The 26,552-nt window shown below is 36.9% G+C and overlaps 1 protein-coding gene across 5 annotated transcripts; it reads left to right on the top strand.

Annotated features, from left to right (window-relative positions):
- Window positions 1–6,697: 6,697 nt before the first annotated feature.
- Window positions 6,698–23,678, top strand: LOC18445044 (aspartic proteinase CDR1). 5 transcript variants are annotated; one of them, XM_088858138.1, is made up of 6 exons: window positions 6,698–6,955; window positions 9,350–9,418; window positions 9,556–9,608; window positions 10,639–16,731; window positions 16,842–16,960; window positions 17,079–23,678. In XM_088858138.1, exon 6 carries the CDS (start codon window positions 22,332–22,334, stop codon window positions 23,475–23,477), a length of 1,146 nt encoding a protein of 381 aa, XP_088714264.1. In that variant the 5' UTR covers window positions 6,698–6,955; window positions 9,350–9,418; window positions 9,556–9,608; window positions 10,639–16,731; window positions 16,842–16,960; window positions 17,079–22,331; the 3' UTR covers window positions 23,478–23,678. The 5 variants fall into 5 exon arrangements, 3 of the variants coding, with proteins under 3 accessions (XP_088714264.1, XP_088714265.1, XP_006855253.1); XR_002282796.2 differs by lacking the exons at window positions 16,842–16,960; window positions 17,079–23,678 and adding an exon at window positions 7,368–9,116 and having other exon boundaries at window positions 10,639–11,160; XR_002282797.2 differs by lacking the exons at window positions 16,842–16,960; window positions 17,079–23,678 and adding an exon at window positions 7,368–9,116 and having other exon boundaries at window positions 9,512–9,608; window positions 10,639–11,160.
- Window positions 23,679–26,552: the final 2,874 nt, after the last annotated feature.

Below are 26,552 nucleotides of genomic sequence, written 5' to 3'. Positions count from 1 at the left end.
TGATAAAAGGTATTTAGAAATTAAATAAATTTTGTATTTTTATAATATAAAAAAAAAATTCTTAAAAGGAATCCAAACACACCATTGGGTTTGCCCTCTAGTGTAACATCCTATTAAAACTTAAAAATGAATCGTAGTATATGACATTGCTTCATGTTAACCGCATGGATTTCATATATACTTTAATACGGCTTTTGTACCATTATTGAAAAAATAAAATTCTCTAATAAAAGGGTTTGATAGGCTACATTTCTAACAACTGTCTCTTTGCAACTTGATACACTCTACATCTTTCTACATTCCTAGCCACTTCTCGCTTAACTTTGGGTTAACAATACTTAGAATCTACTACTATAATGGTTTTGTCTCACCCAAAATCCACACCCCTGCCCCCACCCACCCACCCACCCAAATGTAGCTCTCAAATTAGGACCTCTCAGATCACTAGAAATGCATAATTAATTTCTTTTAGAGAAACCCATCCTATACCATATAATCTCCTGCAACTCTGCCTTGACCTATGCCCAAGTTTATCCAAAATTATCGAGCAGCACATGAGTCATGCAGACACGCAAACGATGTCATAATAATTTCAATCATGGTCAAAAGTGATGCTCTGTGTCTCAAGGAATTTGCAACTTTATTCTATCTCCTAGCCTTGTGAATAATCATGAAGGTATTCCCATGTAAATATGCCATCGACCTAGCATGTTGGCTATTTAGCTTATACTGTCAATTAATAGACATCAGTGCCTCATGATATGAAAACAAAAGAAGCTAAATAAAATTATGACTCTATTATCTTAAAGCCTAAATGATCACATAAAATTTTACGCTGTATGTGGAGTATTGCCGGCATGTATCATTCAACTTGTTGAAATATGTTGTTGGTCCATGCTCTTGGCTTCATACAGCCCCAATACCAACATTCAAGACATCACACTCTCGTTCAAACATCTTATCAAAGTTTAGCAATGTTGATACGGGTGCCTCAGTTATAGCCTACTTAATCATCTCAAAGCTATTTTCTATTTCAATGTTCCATTTGAAAGAATCCTTCTTAAAACAGTCAATAATTGATGCTATGATGGTGCAAAATCCTCTAATGAACCATCTATACACATAATGGATTAATGTAGGGGAAAGCCATTCTCTTATTACTGCCACCACTCTCATTCACCTTGATTCACTTAGTGGAAACCACGAAACCCAACAAAATAAAATTGTTGGTCATGAATTCAAATTTCTTTAAATTTACATACAACTACTCCATTAGTAACGAGTTCAACACGAGCCTTAGATGGTCCATATCCTACCTTAACTAGTGTTGTATATAAGGATATCATCAAAGTATACCACCATGAACTTTTCTATAGGATTTCAAACAGTTTATGAGCCTCATGAAGGTGCTAGGTAGATTTGATCACCGAAATGGCTTAACCAGCCACCCATACAATCCCTCTCATGTCTTAAATGTCTTCTTCCATTCATCAACCAACCTGATTCTTATTGATGATAACCACTTCTCAAGTCTATTTTCGAGAATATTGTAGCCCCCTTCAACGTGTCCAATATATCATCTACAAGTGGTACCAAAAAGTGATAATTTATGGTAATTTCATCAATCGCCTTGCTATCCACAGATATGTGTCGGGAATTAATTTTTTAGGCGTCAACCTAGGCTCACACTTCCTTGCTGAACACTGTTTATAGAAACTCTGAAACGTGTCCCTATAACTCATCTTGCTCCTTAAATCTCATTTTATAGGTTGCTTTATTTGGTTGGCTAGAACCAGAGATGAGGTCGATCTCATGTTGGATGTCTCACATGAGAGATAATCCCTCGGAACGATCATCTAGTATTAATATTATTGAATTCCCTCATCCATGGGTCTAGGTTAGGATGAATAAAACTAATGAGTTTTTTTTCAATTGGCACCACAACATACAATATACCTTACTCACCCAAATCCCTCATGAACTCTGTCGAAGATACGATATTAGTGTTGTCCTCTTCTGATTTTGAAGCACTGTCCACCTTGGAGGGCCTCATAATCACTTTAACTCCATCGTTTGCAAAGAAGTAAGTGTTTTTGAAACCATTATGAGTCGTACGCATAATATACTATCATCGTCTCCCCAACAACAAATGGCAAGTGTCATAAGCACTGCATCTCCTCATATTCATCTTTGTATGTCTTTTCAATAGAAAAAGAAATAAGATATCTTTTAGAAATAGTTACCTCATTGTCGTTCTTGAACCACATAATTTTATAAGGCTTTGGATGGTTTTTCACCTTGAGCTTAAGCTTGTCAACCATCTTCTAAGAAACAATATCATTGAACTTCTCCATCGATGATTAGATTACACATTTTCGCATTTGCGTTACAAGTGCATGAAATATGTTTGTGTGCAACCAGTCATTTTCCTTCTTGACTTGAGGCATAATCATGTTGCATCAGGTCACCAATGTCTCCTCATGATCACTATATGTCACTTACGGGTCTTCTTCATCAACTGGCTCATTGTACATAGGATCACCTTAAAGAAAGAGTCTTTGTTGTCCTTATCATAAAACTCCTCAGAAAGGTTAACGAATTTTCTATTTGGGCACTGTGATGAGACATGCCCATTGCCCGAACACGTTGCACCAACACCTGCACCTGCACACACACCCACACCCCGCCTATTCAAGGGTCATCCCTGCTTAATTTCAACCCTCTTTGCAAGGTTATACATTGCTACAAAACTACTACATCTTGAATTAATTGCCACATTCCATTCACATGCTTGGCAATGAACTGCTCCTCCCGCTCAATCACATCACAGTCAAAAGGTGAACGCCATCTCTGTATTCATCCACCAACCTATCTCCTTGGTGAAATATATCCACCAACCTATCTCTTTCATCTTTTTCCTCATCTTCTCCCACGACACAATTTTAGGTTGTCTCATTCTCTCTCGCTTTGTTTTAAATTGTTTTCAGCATACTGAAATACTTTTTCTTCAATTTATTGGTAATAATTTTAACATTTTTATTCTATAGTATATCCTTATAATCAAAGACCCTATTTATTGTGTTTAACCAGTCTATGAAGTTGGTGGGCTGCAACTTCCCTTCAAAATCAGGAATGTGTACTTTTAGATCTATAGATTTTGAGTACTACTTATCCTTCTTGATCATATTCCTCTTTTATCGACTCATCTCGGAGCATAATTATGAAAAGGGTTGTATTCAACATCATCTTGGATAAACAAAACTTTATCTTGCCCATGATTTATGCCTGTAGTCCGCCTTGTAAGTTCTTGAATTTGTTGATTTCTTTTTGTGTTTTACAATTTTCAGATTTGAAAAGTCCAAACTTAGTAAAAGAAAAAAAAGAAAGAAATGAAATTATTCAGGCAAAAAGAGTTGCATATTAATAATCCAAAACTTGACAAAAATAAAATTTTTGGGCTAAATAAAATTCTAGATATTCAAAATCCTAAAATTGCAAAAAATATGAAAATTTCAAGCTACATAAATATTTGGATATTGAAAATTGTAAAAGGTAAGAGATTTTTGGGCTCAAAATTTTTCGTGAGGCGAGGCTTTACTTTGTTTTGATAAAGCCTAGGCCTTATATCCTATTTGACTCATATCATTTATCCCCTGATCCCACTCATTACGAGGTGGATTCACATGAATACCCCTGCTTCAATCTCTTCTTGCAATCATAGGTTTACTAAAATCACATACCCTCGACAGAAAACCAATAAAACCTAGTTGAAACTAGCAACCTCTTGGCTAATTTGATAAAACATAACTTAAAATCAGCAAACCACTGACTTAGATATAGATTCTCAGCTTTGTCATTGAAGAAAACCTAGATGTAATGCCAATTGATGTCAAAAAAAAAAAAAAAGAGAGAAAAAATAATTAGTAGGCTATCAAAATATGTCAGATTTGAGTGGACTTACCTTGACCTGTCTTTCTTTGTCCAAAAAAGAGAGTCCAAAACCTTAAATAAGACATGTTGTTGTTGTTCACACCCTATTTGTATTGTTCACGCCCCAAAAGGGTCAGAAGCCTTAGCAACCCATAGCCTTTTATTGCATTATAAGAAAAAAAAAGACCCAAACTAACCATATTTAAGTTAAAAAATTATAGAAATATCCCATAAGTCCTTCACTGAGATTAACATAAAAATGGTCCCTAAACTGGCCTAACTTTAATTAGAACATTGGAAATCACTAAAAGACTAAAAAACTGCAACAAACTAAAAATAAACTCATTCAAAAGTTAGCCTTCCCCTCTTAGATCTTCTTGCGACCTTGGGATGTGGATCATCATAAAGGGTTCATCAAAGGATTGATTGATTGGGTCAAAATGCCAATGAGAATTGCATTGACTAGTCGAAAGATTGTGCATCACATTTAGAATTGGGAATTAACAGGTTCCGCGTAAAATCGTCTGGTTCACTGAAGGACTGTCGGGGAACCAAGCGATCTTGTTAGTTCACACATTTTTGTTTTTTTTACCGTTTTCATTGTTATTGTTATTTATTTTTACTTTTTTTTGTTTTTTTTTTTTTGAGCGATTTAATCTGGACAGGTTTCTTGAATGGCTGATTCACCTGACTGATCCAGGTTTTAAACATTAGTTTTGGTATAAGAAGATCACAATCGCTCCTAGCTATTAGATGTAAAATTTAATAGCTTAGTTTGTCTCATTAAGTTTGAAAAAATTTTCTTTAGACTTTGAGCCTAATCAATTATACAACTACCCAATTTCACATTGACCATGACTGAATATTATTTGATGGAATAGTGTAGCATGCATCGAGGGGCGCATTTCTACATGTGCGTCCCTGGCGCATCTTACATCTATCCAAAACCCAAAAATCAACAGTGTGAAAAAAGACATAAAAAAATTAATTTTTATTTTTAAAATTAATTTTCCTTTTTATATTTGTGTTTGTCAAATTCTAAAATGTTTAGATCCCAACCCAATCTTTACGATTTTGGATGGAGGATTCATATGGTTCGGCCTACTCATAAAAACCTCTTCCTTATTTGATAAAAGGAAAATGTTTTGAAAAGGCTGCATCCTTATCAAAATAAGTAAAAGTCTCACCTCAAAAATCATTGAAAATTATAATTCTTGTACTAAAAACCTTCAAATCGATCATCTTGGCCTTGAGCATTACGATTGTGAAAAAAATTAGGATTTCAAGCTCAAAAAATAGCATATCTTGTAACATATTATCTAGACTATGCCTAAAAATAAGTGTTCAAACATCTGTGCAGCTTCAAATTTTATAGTCGGTGATGGAGATTGATTTTAGAGCATCCTCGAGATTTCTGATACCCAAAGTACTTTCCAAAGAACAATTCAAGGTGAAGCTTTACTTTGTTTTTATAAAGCCTAATCCCTAAAGAAAAGGGTGTAGTTTGCATAAGGTTTCAACCTTAAACAATCAAAGTAAGGTGCACCTCCAAATTTTATCATAAGATGTAATTTTGGTGTAAAAAATTCTTAGAATACCCCAAGACTTCATTTTCATATCTAATGATAAAATTTTAAACTCCAAAAATAGTTCAAATCAAATAGATATATAAATACATAAAAATCTTGAAAATAAACGGTCCAAATAATGCACTGCAAGATGCATTATTTTTTTTTGTATTCACACGTTTCGATGTCTATATGATCAATTGGAGGTGTTTCCAACTTCAAAACAGCTTTTTAATATAGAGTTTTGAGGTGCACCTGAACTCCATATATATTTTAAGGTTGGCATGTATCTTTGATATAAGGGTGCGGTTTGTATAGAGCCGAGGCTCTAAACAATCAAAGTAAAGTGCGCCTTCAAATAATGTCGAGATATGTAGTTTCAATATTAAAAAATTTTGTGATAGCCTTAAAAAATATTTTCATCTTGAATTATAATATTTAAAGCTTCACAAAAAGTGTAGATAGAGTAGATCTATGAAAACTTGAAAATTTACGGTAAAAAAATACGTTACAAGATGCACTATTTCAAAAACTTAAAATCCATTTTTCTCATGTCGATACATCTTGATGTCAATATGATCAATTTGAGGATATTTAGGCATCAAAGCAACCTCTTCTAGTGAAATTTTTGAGGTGGGCTATAATTTTATGCAAAAGGGAGAAGTTTATATGAAGCCGAGGCTCTAAACAACCAAATTAGATCCTACCTCCAAACTTTCACTAGAAGAGATTGTTTTGATGCCTAAATACCCTCAAAGTGATCATCTCGACATCAAGATGCATGGACATTAGAAAAAAAAATTGATTTCAAGTTTTGGAAATAATATATTTTGTAATATATTTTTATACCCTTCAATTTTCAAGATTTTTAAGTTTTCATAGAAATGCCAATCTACACTATTTTTAAAGCTTTAAACTCTATAAATAAAGATAAAAATATATTTTAAGGCTATCACAGAGATTTTCAGAATTAAAATCATATTTCTCGATACTATTTGAAGGTAGGCTCTAATGTGATTGTTTAGAGCATAGGCTCTATACAAAGTGCACCCTATGCAAAATTGATTGTCATCCAAACCGGGCCATAATGAGCCGTGGGACTCTACTTTACTCTTTCCCATCGCTCCGAAAGTGTGGATCAGTCTTCCGTTATGCCCATGCCCCATTTCTACATATGCTTCTAATTTCGCTTTAACTTTATAGTTCTTGAAATGTGCAGAGGCCTTCTATGCTCTAAGAAGCCCTGAATTCTGGGAAAATAGAATCCAAACGTACACGATTCCTTAGAGCCCTTTTATGGAGCACTGCTCCGATCTTCTTTGTTTTTGATACATTTTTTTCTGTCTTGTTTTGTTCTATTTTGTTTTGTTTTTCCTCTTTGTTGTTTTTGGTGTTGATGCAGGTTTTGCACCAGAGCAATGACGTCCAAATCTCATAAACATGGAAAGCGTATTGAGGTACACCATGAAAGCACAATCATTTAGATGATACCATATTGCATTTCCCACCCATCTGCAATTCTAGCTGATTCTTGGGCTTGTAAAATTAGTGGGGTTTGATAGGAATTGATAGGTTTCTTTTTCTTCATATGAATTCGCTCTTTGTGATTTGGCATAATTTGTGAAGGCACTTTGATGTGGGTGCGCCAAGCTTGATAGATTTGTGAAATTGAATTGCTTGCTTGATTTTATGGGAAATAGGGTTTTCTATTTTCCATATGCTTTTCCTGGTAGCTGGATAAATTTCTGTTTTGTATGGTGTTATTGAAGCTAGCGTGCGAAGTGAATGATCCATGTTGGTACTTGGTCTTTCTGATTGTATGATAATTGAGGTTCTTTCTGTATTCGGATATTTGTTTTCCACCCCTAGGTTCAAAAGATGCGAAAGAAGCTCAAGAAACATGGGCGACGCTTGGTTAGTACAAGTGGGTCGTCCTCTGAGTCCTATGATTCAAATCGGGGAAGGCCTAGGACGAGAAAAAGTAGTCACAAGAGGAAAATAATCCATTATTCCAGTAGTGAAGATGAGGACCTTCATCACAAGAAGACGAGAAGAGGAAGAAGCAGGCGTAGCATGAGGAAGAGGAGTGATTCAATTAAAAGAAAGCGGGGAAGCCCTATCAAACACAAAAGAAAGGTGAGGAAAAGAAGCTCAAGAAGTAGTTCCTTGAGCAGGTACTCCAGAAGGAGTTGCTCAACTTGTAGGAGTTGTAGTAGTAGCAGCTCAGAAAGTGATAGAGAAAGATATAAGAGAAGTGGTCGGAACTCGTCAAGAATTAAATCTCATTCAAAATACCAAATGAAGAAGAATGGGGAAATTCTGAAGAGGGCTAGCGATGAGAATGATAAATATTATGATAGGTATAGGCCTCATAGGTGCTCATCGTGTAGTGGTGGCACTGAAGATGAGGAGAGAGTAGCCCATCATAAAAAACCAGTTTGGAGTGCAACTTTATCAAAAAAGGAGAAAATAGGGGAGAGAGAAAATGAGGATAAGATGGCAATACAGTTGGATGATCGTTGCCCATCTTACACAGATGATGAGACAGATAGAAGAGGAAGGAGTGTACTGTCCTCTATTATTGAGAGATGCGAGCCAGTTGAAAAGGAAAGTGCAGGTTCCCTTAATATTGTCCAATCTTCTAGCTCCAAGAAGGTTGATGAGTCATCAATTCATGACAGTGGGGTTGAAAGATATTCTGCTAAGGACCTGGACATCATTAGAGAAAGCAGTAAGATCAGCTCGTCTAATGGGTCTAATGGGGGTGGTTCTCCTTCCCATAGAGTTCAGTCAAGGATCTCCCGCAAAGAGGAAAATGTTGAGACCACTGTTGATTTTGATAAACCTGATACCGAGGCTTTGGAGGCCCTTTTAAGACATAAAGCTTTGGAAAATTTGCAAAGGTTTCGTGATAGACCTGGTGGGAAAGCACTAAATATTAATGGAAAAGGGCCTGAGGGTAGAGCTTTTGGGGCAATGGCAACCAGGAATGATGAGAATACTTATGGAAAACCATCTGAGACCCCTGATAAGAAATTAGCAGCACAAGAAGTTGAGAATGAAAACATTAGCAGTGAAAGTGCCAAGGAAGCCAGTTTTTCTGCTTTTTCTCGAATAACCACTGAACATCCCAATCAAGATGTTTCTATTACTAATCCTGGACATTTTGCTACTGCCACTTCAATAAATGGTAGTTCTAGTAGTGCGCTTACTGGAATTGCCGAGGGAGCACTTAATGCTACTAATGAAACCCAGAAAATCGCCACTCATATGCCCAGTGCATATGAACCCTCTGAGCAGGAATTATCTCAGAAAATCATGAGTACTCCATGTCAAAGAGTTACTGAAGTGGTGCCTGGCCCAAGTGAAAAAGGAGCTAATGAAGTGAAGCCTGCCCCAAAAGAAAAAATAGTTACAGAAGTGAGGCCCTCTCCTACTGAAAATGGTGAGATGGAATTAGGGACTATTAGAGCTGATGCATCTTCTTCAGATGCTTCTTGCAGGCATGACCCAGCAATGAATAAGACAGAATTGGATAATTCGAAAGGTAGGACTATAGATAGCTCGCAATTTGAGCAGAAAACGATGTCGGTAATGCGGGGTGGAGAAATGGTGCAGGTAAGTTATCTGGGTTTGCATAATTTCTGTTTACTAATTAACTAGTTAAATATGCATGTATGGTGCTGTTTTGAGTGTTTTAAATTTGATATCTCTTCCGTAAAAAGAAAAGGAAATGTAGGCAAAAAATGTAGGCTTAATTAGATATAGAAAATTCCCCCCATAAAGAGATATGTAGAGTTCAACCCTGAATTGGGTTTCAGAAGGCCTTGATATACTGAAACATTGGGCAGGTGAGCTACAAGGTATACATACCAAAACGACCCTCAGCTTTAGCAAGGAGGCAATTGCAGCGGTGAAGTGTAAGTATCATTTTTTTATACAATTAAGGCTTGAGTATTATATCCCACTAAGGAAAACTTTGAGCATTCAAATTATAGTGCTCTTTAATCCAGATAAATGTCGCTTGTGTGTTTTTTCATGGCATAAATTCGTCAAGGGCTCAAGCCTATCTTTCAAGTAAAGACGTACAAGATGTTGGAATGTGGGCAAGTGAGTTTTACCCTAATACAATACGATATATCTCCCCTAGCTTTTTGCTTTGGCTTTTGGATGTTGGAAGGCTAAACAAGTGACCTATGAAAATACAGAAGCAAGGATTTTTTTTTTTTTTTTAAGGATCATTGCTGAAGCACTGTTGATTATTACTATAAAATTAATCTTCCTATCCATTCAGGATTGTGTCATTCTTGTTTTGCATGTAATTATTATTTTCTCACTGATAATATCTTTTTGAATGTGGCATAATCATATAGACTGCTCATTCTCCACAAAAAAATAAAAAGAAAAGAAACGGAAATCATATAAATCACTTATAGACTGTACAAGGACGTGAACATCCATGCCTTTCTGTGACATGAACATGCTGTGCTTGACAAAGCTCCTAAAAAAGTGGCATGTGGGACATGGCAAGTCCATCCAATTCTAGTTTGTGGGCCTTTTTACATCTGTTATGTATGTATGTATCGTGTCTAAAGTGATACTAATTGAACAAGGAAAAAAAAAGAGATATTTTTATCCATCTCCTACACGTACTTTTCAAAAATTATGGATATGTACTTCTATATGGTCGTAGAATCTGGAATCCAGACAGGTGAATTCTGAGCATATATGTTGATGACTGAAATCCAGAGCTATGTGTTCTGTGCAGAAAAAGAAGAGATAAATAAATCAGGACATGCTATGTCAACATGCATGTTGGTCATGGTGTTAATGTCAATATGTCCTTCTTACATAGCTTATACTTAGGCTTCGTATTCAGCTTTGTGAAGCTCAGGAAGGAGGCCTTTATATTTTTCTAGTCACCAAGGAAGCCCTAATAACAAATAAAAAAGGTCTTATGTTCATGCATTCAATTTTTTAGCGCAAAGAAATGGAGTTTCGTGCTATACTTTGTGATGGAAAATGTGGGCAATGTTTCAAACTTGATATCAATCTAATGTTCCTAATAGGTGTCGTGTTTCTCTTGTTATTTCTTTGCCAAATGTGGGTGATGTGGTCATTGTCTTCTCTTTGTATGCAGGGTAGTCGTTTCTTATTGACATATGAGTTTGAGATTTGCTATATGATGTGGTATCTCAAAATTCTGCAGTGCAAGTTGGCTGTGTTTGGGAATACATTTTGTTTCAAGCATATTTTCTGTGGGCATTGAGAATCCTCTTTATGTAATAGACATTGTTGGGAGGCATTCATCAAGGGGCATGTTTAGGTGTACCTCCCACTTCAAACAAAGTTGCATATATATGAGTGAAATTTAAAGTTGCTTTATCAAAAAGAAGAAGAAGAAGAAGAAGAAGATGAAGAAGAAGATGAAGAAGAAGGAGGAGGAGGAGGAGGAGGAGGAGGCGGAGGAGGTTAGTTTTATATGCTCTTCAGCTAGCATGTTCTTGTCCCCTTCAAGTGAAACCAAAATAAAAGGGCACAAGAAAACATACACTATATAGAAATTTGTTTTGTGTTTTTTATATAGTTTGGAATGTTTTTAGATAGTTCAATGTTTTTACTACTTAAGGAGATAATACAATCTGTTAAAGGTGAAAACAAATCTCAGAGAAAATGTTGATGATCAGTTTGCCATGATTAATACCAGATTACTGATCTAAGAAAAAAGGAAAAAATTAAAAAGAATAATGTTCAATGTTTACTGTTCTTACTTTTGCATGATGATGGGGCCTTTGGCTCTACAGCCTTGTGGGAGCTGAATCCTTTAAAATTGTTTATGTTTTTGCAGTCTGATATTGATGTTAGACTGAAGTTTGCTATTTATTTAACTAGATAGGATTTACTGACAGATAACCATTGGCTAATGGGAGGCATGTAAACTGTACTAGTTGTAATAAATAATATAACTATAATTAATTATAATTAATTATGTGCATTGTAATTTTTTTGGTTGTTGAACCATGTATTAAAACTAGTTCAAAATTTTCATGAAGTTATACTTCTTTTTACACAATAAAAAAAATAAATTTAATTGTCTACAGTGTATTTTTCGCTTCATAATAAAAAGTAGAACTTCATCAAAACTTTTGACTTATTTTTGTATGCCATTCTTTAAAGCATGTTGTGTATGCGCGCGGTGTGCCATACATGTTTGAATTAATAAGGGTTAAGAATTACTCTTTAGTAGGCTGATTTGATTGGTGGAATACAACGGAAGTAAGGTGACCTAGTTAGTTTCCCTTGTCTTTAAAGTCCTACCATACTTCCAAATTTCTAATCATGACTATTGTCCCATTTAGGATTCTATCAAGATCCTGTTTGAGCTAGACATGTTTGTGCTTCAAGCGGACCCTGAAGAGTATAGCATTATTTGGGTAGGTTTGTATGACTTTGAATTCAAAAGAACTCGAGAATGGCTTAACTGCCGTTAAACCAGCTAAACAATTGTGAAAGTTGTAGGGAGGACCATATTGTTGTATGGAACATTGCCAAATACTCTCTCACATGGCCTCCATTAGGTCACAATGAGCAAGGCCTATGGCTAAGGAGAAGAAACCACCAAGCTCCAGAGAAATCAGAGCCGATTGGACTCAATTTCAGCACCAATAGCCCATAAGTGGGATGAATGCTCCTATTGATGCAAATCAAAACTTGGGCTGATTCAATATTTTATGTTTTAATTTTTTTATTGAAAATTCAAGGGGAACGGATGGACTTATTTACTTATTTATTTTATTATTGTTGGGGGTCAAGTTGGGAGTTGATTATCTGTTATGGGCTGGGTAGTGAAGTGTTTTTAATTAGGGGTGGCGTGAGTTCTTGTTTGTTGGGAGTTTTAGGAGGCCCTTAAAAGGTGGCATTGATTTTTTTTTTGGTTAGCTATGTACATTTATTTTCCACGTTGGAAATAAGAGGGGTCCTATTAAATAGGGAATTTGGTAGAGAATGTGTGGACTCCTAGGTTTAAGAGAGCTACCTCTGACTTAATATATCTGGAGAGAGAAATTAGGCGGGTTAACAGAGGGGTCGAAGAATAGTTACATGGATTCCTAAATTAGGGGATTTAAAAAGGTAAGTACATGAGTTTAAGAGAGAAAGGGCTATGAAGTCCTAAAATAGAGGAAGGGAGGGAGAAGTGCGTGAGGGTAATAGACGGCCCTAAATTGGTGGGTGGTACACGACTTTTACAGAAGTTGGAAAATGCCTTTTCAATTTTTAGTTTTTGTATTTTCGGTTTTGACATGAGTATTTTCTAATGAAAGAGTCGAGATCTTATTTGGTGTGAAAAAGAGAGCTTCTTCTTTCCCTTTTGGCTTCATTTATGGCCATACTTTTTTTCCTTATTGTAGCTGAAATTTGCATATTCAAGGATCGAAAAGAAGGCAGATTTAACTTCTAGCCTTCTTTTCATACCATCCGGTATCAAAGCACGGTTTGATGGTGATCGGAGAACATGATGACTGGCCATGGTGCTTGTGGCCGATGGAATGTCGATCTGAATTGAGTGGACGAGCGAGTTGAGAAAGTCAAATGTGTCATTTTTTGACTAAGCATTGCAAGAAGCACCACATTCCATCTTGAAAACCCTGTTGAAAATCTTGTTGATATCTAGCATTGCAAGTACTAGAGAATTCATAGTGTCTTGAGGTGATTGGAAAGCTTTGCTTTTCAGGCACTACATGGTTAGAGCCATGATAGTGCTGAAGTGTGTAATGAACCACCAATAGAAAGTAATGTCTATGGAAATTGCACGCCGATGATATTGATTTTGGAGCCAGCCATTACATTATATCACTCATCTTAGGATCTATCTTCATCCCATTTGAAGACACATTATAACCCAAAAACATTAGAAAGTTAGCACTTATTATATTTATGAATCACTATTCACCCCATCACAATGTTAATATTTGGTACATATGGGCATTGGCATCTACATTGTAGCAAATACATCATCGAAAGAAACTACCATGGACTTACCAATAAAAAAGGTTGTAACACCATTGTTATCATGTGCATGAATGTGGTAGGTGCATTCAATGGACCTAGAGGCATCGCCAACCACTCGTACAACCCACTCTTCATCTAGAAATCTACTTGTTTCCTTTGCGTATGCAAATCTGATGATAGCCACTTTTTAAGCCAATCTTCGAAAATGCTGTTGTTCTAGACAACCTATCAAGCATATCATCCAACCTGGGAATAGGGAACCAATACTTGACTGTTATCATGTTGATCACTTGGCTGTCTACACACATTCACTATGATCCATTTTTCTTGGGGCAAGCAAGGTTGGTACAACACATGGACTCATGCTAAACCTTATGAACCCCTTTGCCAACTGCGAACAATATCTTTGAAGCTCATCATACTCATTAGGTCTTGTTAAAATATAACACTTTAGTTGGTTGAGAATCAAGAAAGTGTAAAGGGAGATCAAGAATTAGGAGGAAGAACAATGGATAGAGATAGAGAGACGGGAGAAATAATGTGTTGAAGAAAGGAATTAAAAGAGAGTAACGTGTTGTGTTCTCTTCACACCCATGCCCCTCACTTATATACCCTTATTAATGTTAAAAAGTGCAATTACAAAAATAGCCCTTAAGTAAGGGAAATGAGAATACGGTCCACAAGGCCTTAAAACACAATAGCATAGAGAAAAAACTTATCTAGTCACAACACTCCCCCACAAGCTGGTGCATAGATATCTGTCATGCCCAACTTGCTTAAAATCATTTTTAGTCGAGGTTTCCCCATAACCTTGGTACAAATGTCTGCTAGTTCGTCTTCAGTTTTAACCTGTTGAAGACAAATTTCCTTAATAGAAACCCTTTCTTGAATGAAATGACGATCCACTTCTATATGCTTCATCTTATCATGCTGGATCCAATGTTTCAGAAAACGGTCCGCCTGGCGCCTAGGCGGCCAGAAAAAACTTTCCAAACGCCTCGACCTGGGCGCCCCTACATGGGCGGCTGTACTTGGGCGGGCGCTCGAGGCAGTTGGCGTTTTTTTTGTATTTAACTTCACCCAAAAGGGCTAAAGGGGTCATTTTAACCCCCAAGTTTTTACAAAAGAAGTTTTGGAGTTTATTTTTGTACCCCAAAGTGAAAAAAAACAAGAAACCCTCAATCTTACACTTATTTCTGAGAATCTAAAGTAATTTTTGAGAATCGAAAGTACTTTTTGTGAATTGAAATTTTTTTTTTTTCTCATTGAAATTATTTTTAGGGTGCTATTGGTGGTATTAGAAGACTTTTGAGTTGATTTGTAGCTCGATTGAGGTAACCAACATCGAAGATCAGAGATTGGGTAGAAAAGGTCAGTATGTAATCTTTATTTGAGTTTTATTTTTCCAAATTGAGATGTCTTCTACAGGGTCTATTGGGGGTGAAGATCTTGGATGGAAATATCGTGTTAACCCTGATAAGAATGACAAAAATAAAGTTATGTGCAATTTTTGTGGATATGTTTCTAATGCCGGCATAAATAGATTTAAGAAACATCTTACCGGTATTAGAGGTGATGTTGCTCCATGTAAGAAAGTCTCAGATCTTCTAAAGAAAGAAATTTTGAAATACATTGACGTTGAAAAGAGTAAAAAAATTGCAAAACAAAGGATATAACAGAATTAAAGTCAGTGGTCCATATTTTTGATGATAATATTGACACTAAAGAAGAGACTGAAGATGGGGAAGAGGTAGCCATGGTTGGTACTCAGGTCTCTAAGACCAAGAGGGCTTTTGGGTATAAGAAGGCTTGTACGAGAGGGCCTATAGATAGTTTTTTCACACCTAGCCCTGAGACAGTAATTGAAAAAAGCATGGGAGGCAAGGGGAAAAAACAATGTGATAATTGAAAATAAGTTTAAGAAGGAAGATAGAGCCGGGGTGATTCAGTCTATTGCTCGGTGGTTTTACCATGCATGCATTTGTTTTAACACTGCTTGCTTGAATAGCTTCCATACAATGTTGGAAGCAATTGGGCAATTTGAGCCAGGTTTGAAAGTCCAACTCCTTATGAGATTGGAGAGCCACTACTGAAGAAAGAAGTTGAGTACACTAACAAATATCTCAAGACTCATAAGGAGGGATGGGCTAAATTTGGGGTTTCTTTAATGACAGATATGTGGTGATGGGCTAAATTTGGGGTTTCTTTAATGACAGATATGTGGAGATAGGAGGAAGAGTAACATGAATTTGTTAGTAAATTGTCCTACGGGTACAATTTTTTTGTGCTCAATCGATGATTCCAATGATGTTCATGATGCGCATTATATATTTTCTTTTATTGATAAGGGCATTGAGGAGGTTGGGGAGGAACTTGTAATACAAGTGGTCACAGATAATGTTGCTCCCAATCTAGCTGCAGGTCATTTGCTTCGACAGAAGAGGCCTTGCATATTTTGGACTCCTACGCTGCACATTGCGTAGATCTTATGCTTGAGGCCATTGGTGAATTTCCTACTATTAAAAGAATTATTTGTAAGGCTAAGGAGGTTACAATCTTCATATACAGTCATATACTTACCCTTAGCATGATGCGCAAGTTTACAAAAAAGAGAGAGCTAGTGAGGCCTGGGGTCACTAGATTTGCAACTGCCTACCTTAGTCTACAACGCATGTATAAGAGGAGGATGGCATTAAGGTCTATGTTTGCTTCAGAGGAGTGGAGTAGGTATAAGTGGTCTAGAGATTCCAAGGGAAAGAAGGCACGAGATATTGTTCTTTCGAAATATTTTTGGCGTGGGATGAAGCATGCGATATTAGTATTTCTTCCTTTGGTGAAGGTCTTGCGCTTGGTTGATGCTTATAAGCCCTCCATGGGCTTTATATATGATGCAATGGAAAGGGCTAATAATGTGATTGCAGAGAATTTGGGCAAGCGAAGTATGCCTTAATTTGGGAGATTATAGATGACAAATGGGATAGGCAGCTCCATAGACCATTTCATGCAGCGGGGTACTACTTGAACCTCAAGTTCTTTTATGCAGATGCAGATATTGAGTCAAAAGGGGTAATTATGGATGGTTTTAATGAGTGCCTGGAGAACTTAGTTTCTGATCCACATATTCAAGATAAGATATCAATTGAAGAGCTAATTTTGTACAAGTGTTCTTTGATGTCATTTGGGAAAGATATGGCATTAAGACAGAGAAACAAAGACGGACCAGGTAGTATTCTTTTGACTTTTGTTTTATAAAATATAAATTAATAATTTTCTTTCAAGTTTTGATAATGTTAAATATCTAAATTAATTGTAACGGTTGCCCACATATTGCAGCCCAATGGTGGAGACATCATAGGAGTAGCGCTCCAAACCTCCAGAAGATGGCTATACGGATCTTGAGTTTGATAACTACCTCTTCTGGTTGTGAGCGCAATTGGAGTTTATTTGAGATGGTATTTTACTATTTTATATGTTTTTTTTCTTTATAAGTTCATTTTGTAATATAGATTCATAAAAGGTAAGAAGATCATAGACTTATAGTAGTTACTTATGCATTATTTTTCCTTATAGGTGTATACAAAGAGAAGAAATAGGCTTGAGCAAAAGAAGCTCAATGACTTGGTTTTTGTTAGAGAGAATCAAAGGCTCAAGGAGAAGAAAAACCAGCCAAAGAAGGACGCTATCTCTTCGAAAGACATGGAGAATGCTTCGGATTGGCTAGTTAGTGACCCTAGTACTGAGGAGGTCTTCCTTGGGGACGGTTTGATTGGGAAATGGTCGAGTAGGCTTCGGGGCAAGCTTCTGATCCTAGGAGGACCACTCGAGCAACTTCTTTTGCTGGTACTTCACGGAGGGAGATAGAGGAAGAGGAGGCAGATTTAGAAGAATCTCTGGAAGAAGAGGATGATGATTCGGATGATGACGACCTCAATTCTAATGCAGATGAAAACAATGAAGATGATGATTTTGATTCTTATTGATGTCTTGATTGCCCTCTCGCTTCTTTTGTAGTAACTTTATTGCACCATCTTGGTTTGAGCTTTAGACATTTGGACGATTTTTATTTAGTTATGTGGTTTGTAATTTTTTTGCCTTTTTGGACTATTTCGTTGTGTAGTTTACTAGTTTTTTATAGTTTTGGAAGTCAGTTTGTTGAAGACTTGGAGAGTTGGAGATTTTTTGAAAATTTGGCTGGATCGGATTATGGGCTATACTGATGGCTGCCTTGTTGTCACAGTACAATGACATTGACCCTTTAACAAGAAAACCAAGTTTTTGTAAGAGAATGTTTAGCCAAAATCATCCACATGCACCATGAGCCATGCATCTTGAAAGTTGGACAATGTGATCTAACACGGTGTATATAAATTTTAATTTTTCTTTTTCTTTTATTTTTCACCGACTAGATCACTCACAATGGTCAAAGTACAATAAAACTCTCTTGAAGATTAAAATAAACAAAATAAAAGTGGTTCTCATTTGCTACCACTAAATATAACTTATTTATCAATAACAGAAATTAACACAATGCTTTGGGAATAAGAAAGGCACAAGAAAGAAATAATGCAAAGCACAAAGTAAAGATGTTAGAGATTATCTCAATCGTGCACATCCCACACTGAGTCTCCTCCTTCAATGACACACGGGATAATGGTCAATCTCAAATCCTCTTAAGTATAGGAAATCTTAAGGCCAAACCTTACACAATATAGGAGCATGTGGAACTATTATGGCCCAATGCTTAAGCCTTATCTCAGTAACTATGCGGCGTGCCCCTCTTTGCAAACCTAGGTGGGGTGTGGCCCCCCCTTATGATGTTATGAGAGAGAGAGAGAAGATCTTAGAGAGAGAGATGTCCTAGAGTGGGGCATGCCCCCTAGAGAGAGTGTAGAGAGCAAGGAGAGATTGTGTGTGTAGAGAATATGGGAGAAGGGTCCCCTATTTATTGACTTTTCATGAGCTAGGGTTTCTTTAGGGTTAGCCATCCTTAGTAAGATTAAATGTTGACCATTGATCATAAGAGATTTATGGGGTGAGAGATATTCCATTCTTTAGATATGCCATCATGATTCAAGAAGGTTCTAGAACTTTATCCTCCAGTTTTCTAAACCTAATCCCATCAAAAATTAAATATAGAAAATAATTTCATACTTTATTTTATGGATAATTTTCTCTTAATCATTCCATCTTTGAATAGTCAAAATTCTTGAATCACAAAATATACTAAAAACACATAACTTGATTTACAAGCCAACGTTGGCTTGAACAAAAATGAGCAAGCAAACCATCCTGTGTGTAGGACGTGCCAGCCTAGGTGGCCGCATGGGGGCCCCACCCAATTTTTTCAATGTGTTTTAATTTTAAGATGGGCCCCACACCTCCTGGTGGGCCCCCATGTGTTTAGTGAATATTAAAATGATTTTAGAATATTAGAAATACGCTTTATTTCACTTTCATTATTTAAAATACTGAAAAATGATTCTCTTATTTTATAAATCCAAATAATAAAAATAAAATATCCAGAGGATCATAAAAATTCAAATAATCAATCTAAAAATCATATAATATAAAAATAATTAAAACTGAATAATTTTGATGGGAATCAAATCCGTCAAAGTGTGGGCCACCAAAGTCAGTAAATAGGCAAGGGGACACAATCCCAGTCTATTGACTACAGGTACTCCCCTAAAGACGAACCAAGGTTACCTAGACCTGATGCAACTACAACTCTATGATGCATAGGGGTAATCTCTTGCACATGTACACGCTTCACCCTAAAAGGTGGTTCGCTTTTTCGATACGGCTATCATATGTACGTATGCTGTACGATGAGGCTTTGTCCCTCGTCTCTAAAGGCCAACCATCGGACGCAAGGGTCACACAGTCCCTCGGCTCACTCATCCGGGCAACTCCGACCTTATAAAGGGATAACCCACAAAACCCTCATTGGTTTAGTTCTATGCCTAGGTACCATGGGTTTTCCAGCTTGACTGACCTAGCACATCAAGCCAAGTCTAAGTATCAACAAATAGCATTTGTCTAGTATGGTCCACAAAGGACTACGCTCCCAGTGTGTTTATGTTCTATTATTTCAGATATTGATTACCTTAATGGCCATAGAAACCCAATAGATCTATACTTAGCTTTTGCACTTGATCTTGCTACTACAAGTCACATGGTTCCCTCCAACAAAAGTACAATACCATGATGTTGATCTTTGATCTATGATAGAACCAGCCTGGTCTGCATTTGTATAGGCTTCAACTCGTAAATTCCCCTGATTAGCAAACATCAAACCTCTTTCGAGTGATGATTTTAGGTACTTGAGTCCTTGAGTAGCAGCCTCAAGGTGGATAGTTTGTGGGGAATGCATAAACTGACTAATCACACTAACAATGTATGCAATGTCTGGACATGTAAGCGAAAGTATATTAATCGACCCACTAATCTTTGAAACATAGCCATATCCTTGAGAGCTTCTCCCCTTTTGTCATCAAGCTTGTGATTTTGTTCTATGGGTGTGTTTGCTGGTTTCACCCCAAGCTTTCCAGTTTCCCTAACTAGATCCAAGATATACTTCCTTTGAGAGATGAAAATTCCTCTTTTTGACCTGGCTACTTTTATTCAAAGGAAAAATTTCAGTGGGCTTAGGTCTTTGATTCCAAATTCTCTCACTAAAAAAACCTTAGGGCAATTACCAGTTGCAACAATATCATCCACAAAAGAAACAAAAAATCGATAACAAAAAATAGAAACCACAGGAGATGGACCCCACACATCAGAATGAACAATAGCAAAAGGAACAATTTTTTTATTATTATTGGGTAAAAAAGAGTTTCTACCATGTTTTGAAAGTTCACAAACTTTACATTGAAGCTCTGAGCAAGTAAACAACTTGGGAAAAAAAAAAGCAGTGACTGAAAAGACAAATGACCAAGTCGGAGATGCCACTGCCAAATCCGATCTTTATTAACAGTACTACAGGATTGAAGAGCTTGTGGAGTAGTAATAGGTTGGTCAAGAATGTATAGACCACCAGCTTCATGACCATCGTCAATCATCTTCCTCATATCCAAGTCCTAAAAAATAATGGGAACGAAAGAAGGTTACACTACAATTTAGACTCTTGGTAATCGAAGTAACAAACATTAGGTTTGTATTAAAGCTAGGAACATGAACAACTAATGCTAGAGACAATTGAGGTGAAATATGAACAATGGGCAAGAAAGAAACATCGGCAGTTTTAACTTTGTCTCTACCAGAACAAAGAGAATAAGAGAAAAACAAACGAGACATACCAATCATATGATCTGAAACGCCAGAATCAATAATTCAGGACTGTCCAGAAGGATAAAGAGAAAGACATGGTTAGTAGAAGCATGAATACCTGAGTGGGCAAATAATGATGTAGAGGTAGAGGTAGAGGTAGTGGATGGGCAATCTAATTGTACAAACAACCGAAGAATACTCTCAATTTCCTCCTTTGGGACTGATATCATCTCGCTTTGGACAGAGTGAGGTTGTGAATGCATTGGGTTGTACCTGATCTGTATTAATAATTGCTGAACCACCAGTGGATGAGGCATTACCTGCATTGAATTTTGCAGGTCGACCAACTAAATTCCAACAATTCTTCTTAATGTGACCAATACGACCAAAATGATCACACATTAACTTACTTTTGTCCCCTTAATTGGGACCCCTTTTTCCAAATTTTCATGATTCACTCTCATTGTTTTTAGGAGGCAGTGAGGCAGGGACAAGAGCTAAACGATCTAGTGGTTGTGTGGGCAACATGAAACTCTTTCTACTTTCTTCACTCTGGATAAAGGAGTATACTTGATTGAGAGATGGAAGAGTATCCCGTCTAAGACTTTGAACCCTAACTAACTCAAAACTCGGGTTCAATCAGGTCAAAAAATAAAAAATACGACCATGGATTACAGTTAGATTCCACAAACTGTTATATTTATCTCTAAGGTTGCCTTGTCACCCTTATTATAGTAATCTAGAGACCACTCCCCATGTCGACGAAGGGACATCTCCTATTTCAATTGGTAGACCAGAGACACATTCTTGCTTTGGGAGTATGCTTGGTGTACTGAGTCTCAGATTTCTTTTGCAGTTTGAAGAAAACGAAAACCCCTACTAGTTGGGGTTGGACCAGCGTACATTGAAATTGTGCCAGTCTGACACAAAATATGTCAAACTGGCTTGTATATTGAAGTTGTGCCAGACTGGCTGAGAGAGATAGTGGAAATGTGGGTTAAAATGAAGGTATTTTAGTCCAAAAAGTTTTACCTTTTTTGCTTGGGGGATGAGTGTAAAAAAATAGTATTGGGGTTAATAGTGTGATATCAAAGTTTTTTTTTTTTTTTTTTTGAGGTATTTTTGGACGGGGGGCTGAAGGGAGCTTAGAAAGTCTAATTTATGGTGTATCTTTAATTTTCTCTATTTATAAATATTGAGATAAATATATTAGACCTTTTTTAAAATGACATTACTTTAAATTATTGAAACCCTTAACCATAATAAATTAGATTCATTCTCCATCTTGCTTACAGTCTTACAAGCCATCTATAATAAGGGTGACAAGGCAACCTTAGAGATAGCCCATTGACCTAGCTATTTATGTTTGCAAATTTATCAAAGTTGATGTAAAAATGGAAACCAGAGCCACTGCAAGGGGCATTTCTCTGTTACTCATGACTATCTCCACTGCTTCACTTCTCTGGCCGGCCTTTGCCGGAAAAATTAAGGGATTCAAGGTAGACATCATCCACCGTGACTCTCCACAATCCAAATGTCACTGAGGGTTATAGAATGAGGCAAGCTGGGCGTCGATTTGTCTCCTACCTCCAGTACCTTACGTCTGTCCTTGATGAAAAGAGGGGAGCGAAGGCACCAGCCTCAGGGTACTACAATGAGTACCTCATGCCGGTCGCAATAGGGAGCCCACTGAGGATTTTCCCTCTGTTGATCGACACTGGAAGCAATCTCATTTGGAGCATGTGCCAACCCTGCGGATCATGTGAGTCTGGCAACCCTATTTTTGATCCCAAAGCATCTTCTTCTTACAAGAAGATCAGTTGCAGTGACAGTATGTGCAAGATGATTACTACCAATTGTACAAATGATTGCACCTACAGGGAGAGTTATAGGGATGGCTCATATACCAATGGCATACTTTCATCTGATATGTTCACCTTTCACTGGAATGAAACCTCCATAAAACCTTTAACGACTTCAAAGACGAACAGCTCAAGCACCATTAGTGCTTTTGATGACATGGTTAAGATTAGTGTTACTACTTATTCTATTGTGGAATTGGGAATTGGTGGAATTTTGTTCGGTTGCGGCACTGAGAATAAGGACCCCTACACTAAATCTGGGGTGTTTGGGGGTGGAACTCTCTCTTTTATTTCCCAATTGGCTCCGTTCATGCCAAAGAAATTTAGCTACTGCTTTCCGCCACAGCCTGAAGGCCAAGGTGTAATGTTATTGGGGGAATATGCTGAGATCAACAGCCCTAAGGTCCAGTCGACGCCAATCTATAGGAGGCCGTTTGCTGATACATTCCATTTCTTGTTCCCAGTAGAGATTTATGTGGGTCCTGATCCAGTACATGGCCCCATAAGCTTCTTTGATTCAACCATAAATGGATCAAAGACTTTTGTCATTGACTTTGGCTCTATTATCACTTGTTTGAACCGAGAAGTGTACGATCCATTAATCAAGCTTTTGAGGGATAATGGCAAAAAGCAGTGGGTTCCCGACCCCCTCCTTGAATATGATCTTTGCTACAAGAATGGAAGTTCAGGAGAAATTCCATCAGTCTCATTCATCTTTCATGGCGGTGCAACGTGGGAGGTCAGTCCAGATGGTCTTTTTGGGCGTATGGGTGGTGGATTGATGTGCTTAATCATAAAGCTTAGCGACTCCATTTCCACCTTTGGCAAACTAATGTAGAGACCTATGGAATTCGAATATGACCTTGTGGCCCAAACACTGTTTTTTGCTCCGGCTACTTGCAGTAATCCGTTGTAATGCAGGAAATAAAAGTGCTTTACATAATAAGATGATGCGGTTTTTATGATTGACATTGAGATGTACTCCAGTTGGGACAGTCTCATTTTCCGTAATTATAAGACCTGAATAATTTCTATTTAAGCACTTATTGCTTAATTTGTTGGGCGTGCTAACTTGACGATAGACTTAATGGCAGGAGAGAGCCACATTTCTATGTTTCGTAAAATTTTGCAGTGTTCCCTTGAAAGCAAAAACAGAACTCCAGTTTTTTATTGCCCCACTGTGCAAAGCATGTCAGAATTCTTCTGGATGCTTGTAGTTTTTGACTCGGAGGCTCTCTCGCTCTTTCTCAAAGTTCTTGTGACTATTTCTTTGAGAGAGCGTCCCTATCTTTAATCTCTCTTCAACCCACCTATGTGGGATGGAGAACCAAAGATAGAAGGACCACTCGAGCTGCCTTCTCGAGATGACTCAATTGACAATCCACTTAGTGGGATAGGAAACCAAAACAAGAACCTCTAGAAGTCGATAGGGGCGAGGGCGTGTCTGTATTAATAGCGACACCCCAAGGCCAAGAAAATCCGCTAGGGGTCCCCATTATTGAAGAAGAGCCAATAGGGCAGCCCCATCCTATGAATTGATTGGGGCAGCCTCATCGAACAATAACAATACAATAGGGGTAGTAGGTGAGGACAAGTCCTCATCCCATGAACCCTAAGTCGTTACAAGGCGTCCGAGTATTAATCACATTGCCTTCCTCGTCCATGATTCTCAACAGAACTCGTGCATAGAGGATGAGCCCGTCAAGGAATTAATATTCCTTAAGAACAACTCGAGGTTCTTGTTGAGAAGAAACATCATAAGGGAGTAGGGTGATCATTCTCCTCTTTCAGTAACCAAGTGAGGCATTCACGTCTACATATGTTCATATGAGCTAGTGGATTAAATTCACACGTTTCTCGAAATTAGTCTTTTTCAAAGGCAGTACAAGCTTAACACACACATCGGGCTAGATAACAATAAAAACCTTTTAAGAGGAAAAGTAATATAAGATTTGCAGCCTAAGTAAAGGGGTTGAAGGGCTAGGAAACTGAGAGTAGGCCCAAGTCAAGAAATTCAAGGTTCGGTTGGAGTGACCCAAAAGATCTCACTGGAAATGGGCAACTACCATCGAAGAGGTGTCTAATATCAACCTAGGGCCAAGAGAAATCCAAGGGTAAATAAATTTAGAGGCCCCTTGTACCCGAAGAATAGGAAAGGTGACTGGCATTCCAGAGGGAATATGAGATGAGGAAGTCGTTAACTGATCCTAGAAACATGCTAGAAGAAGCACTTCCAGTTCTTCAAGAAGGGGCAAACCAAAGAACCCAATTCACAAGTGGCATCCACAGAAGTCAAAGTCCAGAGAAGAAGTTGCTAAAAATTTTAGGTACCAGCCTCCACCACCCATAAGTCAATTCGGTTAGTCAAAAAAAGAAAAAAAAGAAGAGAAAAAAACCAAAAAAACTATAGGGCTGAGCACCCGAGAGGGACCTCATGTGATGAAAAAAAAGAAAAGAAAAGACAACAAATCTCAAGCAAATCTAACGATGCATGAACTCACCAATGAAACTCCAAGAGGCATACGAAGTTCTCATAAGCAAATCAAATGAGACCGTGACTCCCTAACGAAAATCCCAAAACAAATCAAAATATACTGAAAAGTTCCAAAGCAAAATAAGATCGGTGTCTCAAGCAGTCAAGGGGCATTTGCCTAATGACCGTGGTTGAGGATCTCTCCAAGTAACCCTAACAAACCTCGACCATCCGAATTTTAGGGTCGCTAGTAGAGGAACAAAATAAAAAAAAATCCAAGGAGTTCTTGAACACTAGGGGATGTATCTCATTTTACAGGACATCGGTTCAATTAAAGACCTTAAGTAACTTCTCTTTGGATTATGGCATGAGGACAAATAACTGAAGATAAAGACAATACTTGATGATTCCAAGTCCTGAAAGTCCGAGTCAAGGTTTGCATAGCTCATATAAAATTAATTAACCCATCTCAAGTCTTAATGCTATGACACAAGGTGCAAAAAGTTTTTTTTACTTAAATTCAGTTACCTGGTTAGATTTTAAGCAGATAAAAGGTCACTAATAAAAAAATGGAAATAATAAAAATAAATAACGAAAAATTAAAAACTAAAAAATAAAATAAAATAAATTAAATTCCAACAAAAGGGTCAGAATTGGTTAAATCGTAAGACACGTGTTCTCATAAATATTTCAAAATTACTCTTTAAAAAAATATTTCAAGAAATCTTTCTTTTCAAACAATATTTCAAAAACCTTTCTTTGAAAGCCTGTCCTTCAAAAGGAAAAAACATATTTCCTTAAAAAGGAAACCAAAGAAAATAATCAAAATTCAACTTCTCAAACTTTCAAAGTTTTAAAACCATATAAGGTCAAGATTTCAAAATTGAGGGTAGACGTTTTCTAAAATCTCAGGTAAATATCTGTTATTATGAAAAGACCTAAAATTTTTCGTTATTACCCAGATGTATATTTTTTCAACTTCATAAAACTTTTTTTTATATAAAAAAAAAGAAACTGCCCATTTTCAGTTTTTGAAAAACTGAATTTTTGTGCTTGTAATTCGGTAGGCTAAACAAAAAAGAAAAAAAAAAAAGGAAAAAGGTATATATATATATATATATATAAAACATCCATTTTCTATTGAAAAAATTTAGATTGCAAATGGACAGATTTGAATCCTTGATGTGAAAGTGTAGAACCATTCATAATAATCGAAAAGCCACACCCATTCCATGATGAGCCTTTTTTTTTTTTGGCAATTAATTAAATAAAAAATATCTATTTTTTATTAATTTTTTTTTAAGATTTTTAGTAAAATTAGATTGTATATGGGGGAACTCAAACCCTTAACATGAAAGTGTAGAGGCATGCATGATAACCAAAAAACCAATTCAACCCCATTTTTAAATATTGGGGCATACATAATATTAATATTTAAGA

This window comes from Amborella trichopoda, chromosome 2 (assembly GCF_054954075.1).
Source record: "Amborella trichopoda isolate Santa Cruz 75 chromosome 2, AtrichopodaSantaCruz75HAP2 v2.0, whole genome shotgun sequence".
In the NCBI taxonomy this organism is placed as follows: domain Eukaryota; kingdom Viridiplantae; phylum Streptophyta; class Magnoliopsida; order Amborellales; family Amborellaceae; genus Amborella; species Amborella trichopoda.
This window is presented reverse-complemented; position numbering and strand designations above follow the sequence as displayed.